This window comes from Vespula pensylvanica, chromosome 10 (genome assembly GCF_014466175.1).
Source record: "Vespula pensylvanica isolate Volc-1 chromosome 10, ASM1446617v1, whole genome shotgun sequence".
NCBI classification, from domain to species: Eukaryota; Metazoa; Arthropoda; class Insecta; order Hymenoptera; family Vespidae; genus Vespula; species Vespula pensylvanica.
In genome coordinates, this window is record NC_057694.1 from 7,365,033 (window position 1) to 7,379,482 (window position 14,450).

At 33.3% G+C, this 14,450-nt stretch overlaps 1 protein-coding gene across 7 annotated transcripts in view; it reads left to right on the plus strand.

Moving 5' to 3' along the window:
• The window catches only part of LOC122632517 (acetylcholine receptor subunit alpha-type acr-16), a 244,307-nt gene extending 243,229 nt beyond the window's left edge, over nucleotides 1-1,078 (plus strand). For all 7 annotated transcript variants that reach the window (XM_043819389.1, XM_043819384.1, XM_043819388.1 and 4 more), the window contains 3 exons: nucleotides 141-341; nucleotides 468-623; nucleotides 928-1,078. In XM_043819389.1, coding sequence (XP_043675324.1) covers nucleotides 141-341; nucleotides 468-552 — 286 coding nt within the window. In that variant the 3' untranslated portion in view covers nucleotides 553-623; nucleotides 928-1,078. The remainder of the gene's footprint in view (nucleotides 1-140; nucleotides 342-467; nucleotides 624-927) is intronic.
• The last annotated feature ends 13,372 nt before the right edge of the window (nucleotides 1,079-14,450 follow it).

The following is a 14,450-nucleotide window of genomic DNA, read 5'->3' on the forward strand; positions in this document are numbered from 1 at the left end:
AAAAAAAAAGAAAGGATCATGTAGGTATTTACGATGGAACGTTGGAAGTTTCGAAAAAAAAAAAAAAATGATGACGGAAATTTCCTATTATCGAATTGGATTCGTTTTAACGATACAATTTCCTTTTTTATTTTTAATAGCAGGTCGGCGTACGGCACGCCATTATCCGGACGGCCGGCGACGGTCGAAGAAACGTCGGCGTCTTTACCACTAGGTGGTATGCAGAGAGAACTTCACACGATTCTCAAAGAATTACAGTTTATCACGAGTCGTATGAGAAAGGCCGACGAAAACGACGAAGTGATTAACGATTGGAAATTTGCTGCCATGGTGGTCGACAGGTATGGGTTTCTATATCGTCATTATCATCATTGTTATTACTATTATTATTGTCATCGTCATTATATCATGAAATACTAAGAAATTACAAGGATAATTAATTTATACGAATGTTTATCAAAATAAAGGCTCTGCCTGATCATCTTCACGTTATTCACGGTGCTGGCCACGGTCGTAATACTGTCTAGTGCGCCACACATAATCGTCCACTAATAGACTGCCCCGGTCGAGACACCGAAGATAATGCACAAAAACGTCGCTGAAATAGCGCCTCCTCGAATTTGGTAAGAATCTTCGTCCTATTTCATTCGACTAACTTTTATTATCTCGCGTTTGCATATTTAAATCGTAGAACACAAAGAAAAACAGGGAAAAAGAATAATTCAAGCTCTTAGCCAATAAATAAGATCCTTGTCTTTTATATGTTTGTGTGTGTATATATATATATATATATATACATGCGACTATCGTTTAACGAAATAATATTTCTCATTTAAAGTGAATCCGAAGCGATAGGATATATTGATTAGGAAGAAAGAAATAAAAATTCGTGTCGCACATTTCCCCTCTTCTTTCTCTCTTCCTCAGAAGCAACGTTCGCGCGCGTGATTTGCGGGACCGACACTCTACTACTACTACTACTACTACTACTACACTACAACTACTACTACTACTAACTACTACTATTACTACTACTACTGCTACTACTACTACACTACTACTACTACTACTATTACTACTACTAGTACTACTACTACTACTACTACTGACAAGACAGAGAGAAAGAGAGAAAGAGAGAGAAGAAGATAGAGATAATGGAGAAAAGAAGAGAAAAGGATAGAGAAAAACAAAAATAGGGATAAAGGACGAAGGAGGGACGTTACAACGATCGAAGAAAACGAGCCTGAACCTGAAAGAGCTCTTTGACAACGGAGCTTCGTCATTAGGATGGAATACATTCGTCGAAAATCCTTTGGACTACTACCGAACATCGTCCATTTCACGAACGCCGTCGATCTCGCCCTGTTCGTCGTACCTTTCGTTTCGTCGATTAACGAGAGACAAGAGAGACAAGAGAAAGAGATAAAGACAGAGAGAAAGAGCCCAGTTTATCCCGATTACCAACACTTTTCCTTTTCTCTTTTTTTCCCTTTCTTGCTTTCCTATCGATTATTTTTCTCCGTTCCGTGTAAAAAAAAAAAAAAAAAAAAAGGAAAATTAAAAAAAAAAAATCTAAAAAATGAATCAAAAAGAACAAAAAAATAAATAATAATAATAATAATAATAATAATAATTATAACGATAACGATAATAATAATAATAATAATAATAATAATAATAATAATAATAATAATAATAATAATAAACGTGGAAGCGAATTCACGTCGATGATGACGTCGATGATGAAATTTTCGATGACGATGTTCATCTTATTTCAAGATATTGCTTTTTTCTTTGATTTCTCTTCCTCTCTCTGTCTCTCATTCTTTATTTATTTCTTTCTTTCGTTCTTTCTTTCTCCATCTCTTTCTCTCTCTCTCTCTCTCTCTCTCTCTCTCTCGGAAAAGAGATCGAGAAAAGAAATGATATATTCAGACTATTCGCGATACGCGCGATTCCTCGAACGAACGAACGTCGTTAAAAACCCGGCCTTTCACGGCGGCGTCAATAATGATAATAATAATAAATAGTATAAATAGCTAAAAAGGAAACTATTATATTCGAATCGCTTAGCGCGCGCGCTCTCGCTCTCTAATGTTTCCCTATATACACATATACACATATAAATACACAAATACACACACACATAATACACATGTATATATACGCCGGTGCGCGCGCGCGCACCTGCGCGACCGAGCTCGTAGATAAACGTTTAATATCTTTGAACAACTGCCAAATATGGAGGAGCTCTCGTGTCAGGGGTGACCAATATATGTATATCGTTTTTTCGAGATGGATCGATCGATCGATCGATCGAACGAGTGAGCGAACGAACGAACGAACGAACGAACGAACGAACGAACGAACGAACGAACGAAAGAATGAACGAACGAACGAACGAATGAGCGAACGAACGAACGCATGAACGTACGTGAGTGAAAAAAAAAATTAATAAATACGTAAATAAATAAATGGATCGACGATCGATGTTCTTGAGAAATCTTTTCATTGTATAGATCATTCGTGAAAGTTTCTTTAAAAGCGGAGATAAAATAGATAAGGAAATTCTACTTATATATATGTATTATAACTAACACGCGTATATAAATTACGAAATGAGTTTGTTATCGCAAAAAGATTTCACGAAAGGATCTGCGTAAACTTTTTCAAATTTTTTAATACTTCTCAAGAAGGCCGACGTGTCGATCATATCGATCGTGAATTATCTAGGAGTGTTGAGGTCGTAAAAAGTGAGGGGTTGTTTGGTCGGTAAGTAGATATGGAAATATGAACGTGTGTGGACAAAACTGCCAAGTCGCATCACCCCTGCTTTCCGTACAGATAACTCGAGTTGTTCTCGAGGATTTCGTGAGCGAGAAGGGTCAGAGAAAAGGGAAAGAAAAGAAAGAAGGAAGAAAAGGAAGAAAAGAAAGAAACAAAGAAACAAAGAAAGTAAAAAAAAGGAAAGAGAGAGAAATTTGCACACATTCGAACATCGAAGGAAAGACAGTTACGATAAGAACGTAAAAGGATTCTCAAACTTTTTTTTTTTCTTTTTTTTTTTCTTTTTCTTCATCATCATCACGATCATCGTCATCGTCATTGTCTTGTTCTTCTTCTACTACTTCTTTTTCTTCTTCTTCTCCTTCTTTTCCATCGTCTTATTACTTTCATAGACTATCTCGAACGAGTCGAGGCCATGGTAGTTGCCCATCGTCCTCGTGAAAACACTTTACGTTTACGTTCCGTGCTTTGCCTTTTATTACCCACCGGTTCTGGTTATTATTTGGCTTCTATAACACCTTGCGGCGTGGTAAACGAGCGCCATGCAATTTGTTACTAGATCGTATAAGCGCGAATAGACGAGCGGGTTAACGTTTAGTGATAACGGTAAGAGGATCTTTTCGTGGTTGCGTTTAGACGAGAATATGATTAGACGAAGAAAGTAAACGAAAGAGATCATAAGATTCCATATATATATGTGTGTGTGTATATGTATATACAAGGTGTCTTCTTTTAATCGATCCTTATACAAATATCATCGACATTCTTGAGAATAATAAAGATTCCTTTGAACTTGTTTTTTTCTACCCTCTTTATTATCTATCGACGATCAATGGCCTTGAAACTATTTCATCTATTTTAAATATTCTCGAATAACATTAAGAAATATCGATGTATTTGTCGATGATTGGTCGAACGATTACAATGAGAGATACCCTGTATATTATTGTATACTTGAAAAGATCGACGTGTCTCCTGATTCGTGAATAAACGAAATCACGGTTTGGATTTCCCGGGGTACTACGTGAAAATTCGATTTACAGAGGAACTTCGATAAAGCCATGCGGGAAGTGCGAAAGGTCGTAGAATGATTCGGATCATAAAGCTTGATGGATGGTACGAGAAAAAGAGATAGAGACCTTTGGAAATACGTCGAAACATATGGGATATAGAAGCGGTTGCAGTACAGAATCCTGCGTATTTCAACGCGTTGCTTCGTAAATTTCTTTTTCTGTTCGTTTTTTCTTCTCTTTTACAATTTTTTTTTTTTTTTCATTTTTTACAGAAGAAAGGCAAAAGATATATATCACGAAGAGGGGGGAAAAAAAGTAAAAATCTTTTTTTTATTTTTTTCCATTTCGTTTTCTTCGTCTTTTTTTTTTTTTGTTTTCATAAATTTTCATATTACAAGGTATCGCGTAAAATTGAATAAATTTATCGTCCAATCGAGCGCGTACGATAATCCAAAGCATTCTAACGTAAAATACTAGCAACGAGAGCGAGATCTACAAGCATTCGCGTAGATAGTTTCGAGCGATCGAATCCTCCAAAGTTTAGCTCGTAAAGTTGCTCGGAGTAATGGACAGCACATAGAAACGAGGAGAACGATGATCGCGGTACGCAAACGAATTTGCTTGAACTCGTTAAAGCGTCGAACTTTAGGACGAATGGTCGATCCTTTGGGAGGTTATGAATCGGATCTATGAATACTGAGTCTTGGTTATTAGAGGAAATCCGTGATCGAAGCGATTGAGAGATTTTATTCGTAATATGCATTCGCTTATGATATATTTATTTGTAAGGGGCAACTATATATTTCAGATGATCCGAATGAACGAGAATAAATTCGCAAAAAAATATTGAAGAAAGAAAAAAAAAAACCCTTCTCGCTTGATAGAAAAGCTGTACGGAAGGACAGAGTGATTTCATCGTTCAAACGACGCAAAAACATAATAACGAGTAACATTGAAGTGTTCCGATAAAAATACTCAAGTAAATATGTAAATAATGGACGTTCGCGTGGCGCGGGACTCAAGTAAATATGTAATCAAGTTTTAGAAAGACAAATTCTAGTCATCTCTCTTTCTCGTCACATGCGGCTGAACGCAACAGGCCGGATCATCTTCGCGCGCTCGTTCCGATTCTAGCAACACGCGAAGCTTTTTTGCTGCGTCTCATTATAAATTGTGAACTAATAAGAGGAAGATAATAAGAAGAAAATAAAAGAAAAAAAGAAGGAATATATATATATATATATATATATATATATATAAAAGAAAGACAAAGAAGAGAAAGAAAGAAAAAAGAAAGAAAGAAAATGGTATCGTGTCTTCGAGATGATCGAATTTCGATGATCGAGTGAGCGAGGCTTATCACATTTTTATCTCGTTGAAAAAGTCAACGTTAAATTCATGCACTGTCGATCGATGGGACTCGTGATCGCTTGATTTGCGATCTTAGACAATCATTTTTATCTCGCGTTTCGGACGAAGGATAAGAATTTTCTATTTCCTTTTTCTTTTTCTATTTTGTTTTTCTTTTCCTCCTTTTCTTTTTCTTCTTTTTTTTTTTTTTCTTCGTCGACGAGGGAAAAAAACACGTATCGATGCGAACGATTCGACGGTGCGAAGATGACGAAGAAAAATTATTTGGAGGACGATCTTTTTTTTTTTTTTTCTTCTTTTCCGATAACAACGAAGCATAACGTAACGTATGTAACGTGGCTTATCGTCGTTGAAAGAAAAATCAGCTGAAACTGATGGTGTACGCATTAAACTCCCATATTCTCTCACAGTCAGCGTATATATGTATGTGTATGTATATATATATATATATATATATATATATATATCGATAAGTGTACGAATAATTAACGACGGCCAAGAAGAATACAACAACAAGCGATTGTAGATAAAACTATCGTGATATAATTAATTACGGCACACGTTCGTTCGACGCGCGATCGGCACGTACCTATCGAAAAATCGAAAAATGAAGAACGATCGAAGATTGATCGTTAAATCTCATAATAGATGTCTCGTTAGCATCCTAATCTCCTTGCGTCCCGCGAAACGTTTCAAGTTCGAGTCGCCGGATCACGCAGGCGTATCGATCGACAAAACTACGGTATCTCTTTGGCAGCGAAATTATGCGGAGGAGTATGTCGTATATAATATAATAAAAATAATAATAATATATATATATATTAATAATAATAATAATAATAATAATAATAATAATAAAATAATAATAATAATATATAATTAAGCGCATGTATTATCTTTATTATTATCGCGATCGAAGATTTTATATCGTAGCAACCAACAGCAACTACAACAACAACAACAAACAACAAACAACAACAATAAAAGAAGAAAGAATGGACAAACGTAAAGTAACGTTGGTAATAACGAAAAAAGGAATGCGTTGTTATATACATACATATAAACGTGCGTTAAAGAAAAATATAAATGTAGGGTGAAGCGTGCGAAGAAATTTTCCATTGTGTGTGTCTGTACATTTTAACGAACTGAAGAGTATCGAATAATAATAATAACAATAATAATAATAATTTTTATTATTATTATTATTATTATTACTATCATAATGATAACAATATAAGAGAAATATTAAGAAGAATCATCCATGGTCGAAGTATTGTGTGTAGAAAAAAAAAAATAATAATAATAATAATGGAAAGAAAAATGATTTAAAAAAAAAGAAAATAACGAGGAAATATTGAACTATCGCTGCTAATGGTCCGTATAACGTAAAACGTGATAAGATTTTAGAATTGGTGTATGATAATCGTTCCGTTAGTGTAAAATTATTTATTATCGTTTAAATGCCAAAAAAAAAAAAGAAAACATTGTTAGTACTATCGCTATATCATACTATTATTATTAATATAATTGCTATTATTATTATTAATAGTGTTACTAAATACTATTGTTACTAATACTACTACTATTACTACTATTACCATTAGTACTACTACTACTACACTACTACACTACTACTACTACTACTACTACCACTACTACTACTACTATACCTATTATTACTATTACTATTGCTACTATACTACTACTATTACTATTATTAATTAATACTACTATACCTATTATTACGACTATGACTATGGCTACAGCTGCTACTACTATCACTACTAAAATTACTAACCCTACTATCGCTATCGTTAGTATTTTGCTGCTGCTACTATAATCCTCTCTAAAAGAGAGATAGAATCGCGGAAAAAATGAGGCACGAATCGATGAAAATAGAAAAAAAGAAAAAAACGAAAAAAAAAGAAGAAAAAAAGAAAAAGTAACAAAAAAAAAAAAAAGAAAACCTCGCGGCGTCGCTCAATAAAAAATCAAAACTCGTGGAAAAATAATACATATCCCGTGGTATTATCGAATGTAACACGTATTCAAAATTCATACACGCAAATACGATTCAAATGCTAATTTTACGATCTATAAACGATCTAACAAAACAATCGACTTTATCGATATAAACGAAAGGATCGAGCTCGATCGTTCGATCGATCGATCGATCATCTACGCAAACGATCGATGTTTCCTTATTGTTTAACTTGATGATCGCACAAATATAAATTGACGTTTGGAATCGAATGAAACGAACGAACGAACAAACGAACAAACGAACGAATGATCGATCGATCGATAAAGATGTAAATATAGTAGCACACTAGCGTTATACTCGAGCGACAACTTGCGAGTTTTCGAATACACGTGAGTCTCTTTTTCCGATAGGCTGACTAGATTTTCTCGATTCACTTATCTCGTTAGAAGTGCGAAAAGAGAGAAGAATGGTTTTGCTACGGACTATGCGATTCAAGACGAAAGCTCGTTCGTTCTCCCTTCGAAACTTTTCAACCACTACCACCACCACTATCATCATCAACATCCCCCACTCTTTCACTCTCCACTGTCTCTCTCTCTCTCTCTCTCTCTTTCTTTCTCTTTCTCTATCTTTCTCTGTCTGTCTTTCTCTTTCTCTTTTTCTGTCCATTTTCATTCCATCCCATCTCTTCACACCCTCCACAAACCATCACCAGGTTACGTATTATTATCAGCGAGAATAGCGAATATACGAGCGAATCGAAATATGAAATGAAATATCGCGTGTAAATAACTACTGTGATAAGATAAGATTATTGATTATTATTATTATTGCCGAATGCGAAACCCCGTTATTGAGACGAAGATGAAACGGAAATCGTGCCAGTAGCCGGATACTCGGTTTACTTTCTGGATCATACGTGCAAGTTAATTAGAAAAAAAGAAATATATATATATATATATATAATTTTTTGACTTGAAGATATCATCAAACTTTAACGAAATCATCGGATTCTCGTCGAGCAACGTGATTCGAATAAAACGCACAAATAGATACAGAAAAATTAATCCTCCACTCTTCTTCTTCTTCTTCCTCTTCATTTTCTTCGTCGTCATACATATCTCTTCCAAACGATCCGATTAAAGAAAAAAAAAAAAAAAAAAAAAAAAAAGAACCATTCGAATATTCATAGATCTTTCACGTTGCTAAAAGCACCGATTCAAAATAGAGATTTATCAGATATAATGTATCGACGATTGAATAAGATGATCTCGTGAAATTTCGATGTAGATCGACTGACAGATATTTAGAAATTTGTATGGCATACCTAAACGTGTAATATGTATGTATTTCTCTCTCTCTCTCTCTCTCTCCTCTCTCTCTCTCTCTCTCTCTCTCTCTCTGACTCGTAGGTGGGTCCAATGAAGCGATTAAACTACTAGCCGACATTCTAGACGAGCCATACTGCCATTTGCTCCTGCATGCGCATACCAAAAGCAAGCTCGACGATGACGAGGACGACGAGGACGACGAGAACGACGAGGACGACAAGAGAAGAGGAGACGAGAGGAGAGAAGAGGAGAGGAGAGAGAGATTGACGGGTGGTCAGGGTGAACGTTTCGTTGCGTGCTCCGACTTGACGAGTACGACGCATATTGGATATGCTACAGGCTGGCGGGCCGGCCGATCAATGACGAGCATAACTATTATGCGTCGTTCTATTCGCGTGTTACGTGTGTATGTTCCTGAGTTGTTTCGAATAAGTGACGAGTAAACCATATAACGTTAATCGTTTAATATTTTCTTAGTATATCAAACGATTGTTAAATTATCTATCTCGATATCTTATCTTTCTCTTTTTTTTTTTCCTTCTTTTTTTTGTCTAAAATCGATATTACACCTACGATTTAATATTTGTAATATTCAATTTAAATCTTTCGCGATGTCGATGTACGAGCGTGCGATTTTAAAATTGCATCGTTTTATAGAGAGAGAGATAGAGAGAGAGAAAGTGTGTATATATGTGTTTGTTAATACGGATCGAAATATTTCGAAAGATAATTAGAAATTTCTAATCCTGCTAGAACTTATCATAATTTTTTGTCAAATAATAAAATTTAATATTTCCATCGTCCTAACTCGTACGCCTGCTTTTTTTCTTTTTTTTTTTTACATTTTAATTCATTGACGGATCAAAAGTTTGTTACTATCGATGTATCGCGTATACTCGCAAAACGATTCACCTTGTACCTATGTACACGCATATATTCAAATCGTGGGCAAATCACTCGTACTGCCCGATTAAAACTTACTTCACTCTACTTTTGTAGGAAACGACTATCTACGACGATCAACTATCAACTCGTATCAACTACATGCGACAGTCCGCAACAATTTCTACAGGCGGCTGGACAAAGTCGTTCTCAGACTTTCCTCAGACTAGATAGTTACAAGTCATTACGTTTCGTACGAATTCGTTAAACGCGAATAATCTCACGTTGTAGCAATTATCACGGAAAATATGGAAATTTCGTTAAATGAGATCAAACGTGACTTATTAATACGTATATCGTGTCGAGACATTTTTGAAATCATTTTTTGAAATGTTTATGTACGTCGTTTGTATGTAGATATCTATATATATATATATATCGTTTGTGCGTATAGGCAACGTAGGCTCAAGTTTCTTTAATTATCATATTTCGAATACATTCAATAACATTGGAATCTTGAATTATTTAAAATAAATCAACTTCGATAATATTAATATCGGCGAAACGAAAACCTTTAATGTTGGATGCAAAAAATACGAGTATATTATGGACAACACCTGTTTTTCGAATTTGATCGATCGATTTTTATGGAAATTTTTAAAAAAAGATACGAGAAGATGAATTCTTCGAGAAACCGTCTAAATCTTTGTTGGAATTTAATCTGCGAGATATACGTGTATACGGATAGCAAGCTCCTTGAAGATAGAATTTTGAAATTTAATCTTTCGCATAACTTTCATCCTTTCAAAGGAAATGGTATTCCACGAGACTTCGAACGAATTCAAAAAAGTAACTGACTGATGGCACGATTTCCGACTCTCGAATCGGCGCGTAACTCATTAATTATTAACACATTTGTTACCATTTAAGTGACTTTCGTTTCGAAGACGAATGATCAAGCTATGTATCTATAACATAAAGTGCATCGGGTTGATGTATGCGTACGTGAACTTTGAACATACGAACATATACATATATAAATATAAAAATATACATCTATATGTATATATATATATATACATATATACATAAATATATAAATATAGGTAAAAGAAAACAAAACCAAACAAAAAAAAAATAAAAAATATGCGTTATATATACATATTGTATACATAATTATATATATATATATACATATATGTATATATACATACATACATAACATATACATCTAAAACGAAAAAGAATATAATGCGTGAGAGAAACAATGTTGTAACATAAAATAATAAGAAGATTGAACCGTCGTCGCGTCGAAAAAAAAAAAAATGCTATTATGCGTCGAAACAAATGAAATTGAACGTTATGGATATAACTACGAACTGTTAATAAATTGTAATATTAATTGATTCATTAATGAACTAAATACAAAGGAATTGAATTAGGTTACACGGACAACTCGTAGTCTGTCCCTATATTCGTCTCTGTTCCTATTTTCTTAAAATGCGATATTATTATTAAAAAACAAATATATATGTATATATATATATATATACACACAAATATATATATATATATATATATACATCTATATATACACGCATACAATTACATATATATATATATATATACACACACATACGAATTACGCACATCATATACACACGCGCGTATACGTTGAAAATAGCACGCAGAAAAAGAATATATGTATCTCTAATCCTGGATAGATTTTAATGTCAATCGAAATGTTTATGCGAGGACCTAACATCGAAGTAAACACGAAGAGGACAAAAAGAAGAGAAGAGAAGAAAAAGAAGAAGAAGAAGGAGAAGAAAATAAAATCCAAAAAAAAAAAGGACCAACATGGCGACCACCTTCAAACAGGACAGAGGACAACGACGTTGACGATTAGAAAAAGCTGTGCTATTTACACGATACTCGTTTAAGTGCGAACGTATTTGTTACGATCTCGTTATTGGAATTGCGACGTGTCCGCACACACGTACGTGCGTACGTACCCCATATACGTACGTACGTACATACGTACATACGCACGCAAGCACGCGCGACACGCAGACCCGCCCCATAAACTCTGTCACGAATTTAACCATTGCATCGATCCAACTGCTGTTTACGTGAAACTTTTTATTACGTAAAATCGTGCTTGTAACCTTTGCATCAATAATAATAATAATAATAATAATAGTAATAATAATAATAATAATAATAATAATAATAATGATAATGATAATAATGAATTATAAACGATTAATAATAATAATAATAATAATAATAGTAATAATAATAATAATAATAATAAAAATAGTAATAATAATAATTACGACATATAACGTAACGTGAACAATTTCGAGAATAGTATACATAAATAAATTAAATAAGATAAATTAGCCGCGCGGTATGCTCAAAAAGTAGATAAGAAGTCTTACTCTGTATATGCGCTTAAAAGAGGAAGAAAAAAAAAAGAAAAAAGAAAAAAGATCTCGTTATTATATATTATATATATATGCGTACGTATTATGTATATATATATATATATATGTATATATATATACACACATATACATATACTTACACATATATTATATATATATATATATATATATATATATATATGTATGTACATTATAACATAGGTTTAGAGAGACATGTATCGCGGACCGTGAAGGATTATTGAATGTGATGTTTCATATAGAACGTAGCTCGCAAGGTTATACGAATCGATAACTCGATAACTGGCGGAAGAGTCGATGTCGAAGAAGGTATCTTAGAAACTCTCGGCGCTGGCGCTTGTGAAAAGATGTATGTATTAAAAAAAAAAAAAAAGGAAAAAAAAGAAAGAAGAAAAAAGAGAGATATCTATTCGAGTGTGATGAGAACCTTTTCATTCAAGAATTTTCCGTTCTTTTTCTCTCTTCTTTTCCTTCTTCGTTTTAATCCTGTCTCTTTCTTTGTTTCTCTCTCTCTCTCTCTCCCTCTCTCTCTCTCTCTCTCTCTCTCTCTCTCTCTCTCTTTCGATTTTAGAATACACCAAAAGCATCATCGTCGGTGAGATTGAGAAACGCACTCGAGTCGTTTAAACGATAAATTAAAAAAAAGGAAAAAAAAAAAGAAAAAGAAAGACAATGTTCAAATGAAAGATCATATTAGATCGATGGAATTATTATTAATAGTTTTATTTTGACGTGTTCTTCTTCAGAAAGATCTCGTAAGTATTGCAAGATAATTAAAAAAAAAGAAGGAGAAGGAACGAGCTGAGAAACATAGTTGGGTATATAGATAGAGAAATTAGAAAAAAAATTTATATATATATATATATATATATATATATATATATATATAAAGAGAAAATGAAAAGAAACATAAAGAAATGAATTGGCTCTTCCGCTTGTTCGAGAATCGCCTGGAAGAAAGAGAATGGCCTCGAACGTGAAACGAACAAATTGCCAAACGCGATTTAGAGATAGATATTTGCGCCTTCGCGTAAGTGCGAGAGTGATACTCTCTGCGTGTCTTGTTGTATTATTATTATTATTAATAATTACGATGAGAGAAAAATACAAGACGAATAACGAAGTTGAAATTTCTAATCGACCCTAACTTTGTACCATTAACGATTAAATTAATTTCATTCGCATTGCGTATATTTTAATTAACGATAAGACGTAAGTACGCAGGATCGACGATCGAAGAGAGATTCGCGATATTCTCGATCATTTTAATTTTTATATAATATCTTTCATTTGATCCCGTCGAACGTTTCTTCGTCGACGCTCGAGAATCACGAGCTTAATCATTTTAATAAAATCTTTTCATTTTTCTACTCGTGGAACGGATTTATCGATCGATCTATGATATATCGATCATCAACGTGCTCGATCGATCCTGCGATGGACGCCGATTGGCGCCTCAATGAATTATAAATTATTTCATCGAGAATTATAATAAAAAAATTTTATCCGATAAACGCTTATCTTTGTACTTTGAAAGACGTTCAAATGATAAATGATTCATCGAAGACGATCGATTATTCCTTTCTTTTTTTTCTCTCTTTCTCTATAATACATTTCAAATGTAAATTCTCCTTTAACTTCGACGAAATTTTCTATTATATATATATATATATATATATATATATATATATATATATATAATTTTATTAATACGGATACGCAAGTTCTACGTCACAATTTGATATGTGTATATCGAAAAATATAAATAAATAAAAGAATATCCAACGTTATATACATATACATACATACATATATATATATATACATATATATAGAAAAAAGGAATAAACAAATTGCTAATAACCAATTTAATTGCTAATGCAATTTAATCCTATATATACTTTTCTTTATGACGAACCAGTATATATTTGTAATATGGAAATACATAACGTACGATTACAAAATTTAATAACAAAAAGAAAATATGAAAGAGGATAGATAACAACCAGTAGAAATACATGTACAATTTCTTTCTTTAAAATCCGACATTGTCATAGACGAATAACATAATAATCGCTTTGTAAAACTTCGGTGTAGATTATGAAGGGACTTGCTTATTCGTATCGATTGCAAACTGAGCGTTCGAGATAAACGTAACAACGTGAATTCATTTGAACGATATTGTACCAGCACGCGTAAATACAAAATCGCGAATTTGAAATTCATATTTCGAATTAAACCAAACGAAAATAATACGCATCGAAATTTTCTTTATGCGTTGATAAAAAAGAAAGAAAAGAAAAAAAAAAAAGAAAAAAAAAAAAGGAAAAGAATGAACGAATTCGTATTGCAGAAATTCGCGTCGTCATTTTTAATTCTATTAGCTCTTGTACCTTCCACAAGCGAAAACTAAATAAATGAAAAAAAAAAGAAAAACATGCAGATAATAAAATTAAAAAAAAAAAAGAAGACGAGTAAAACGTGAAAAGGGAGTATTACTGGTATTGCATGGAATTAATTTGTTCTCTCGATACCGTGCATTAGCAGTAACGTAGTAGCATCCGTAGTATCTCCGAGCACACCGAATTACACAAATCCGCGCTGCCATCGTATT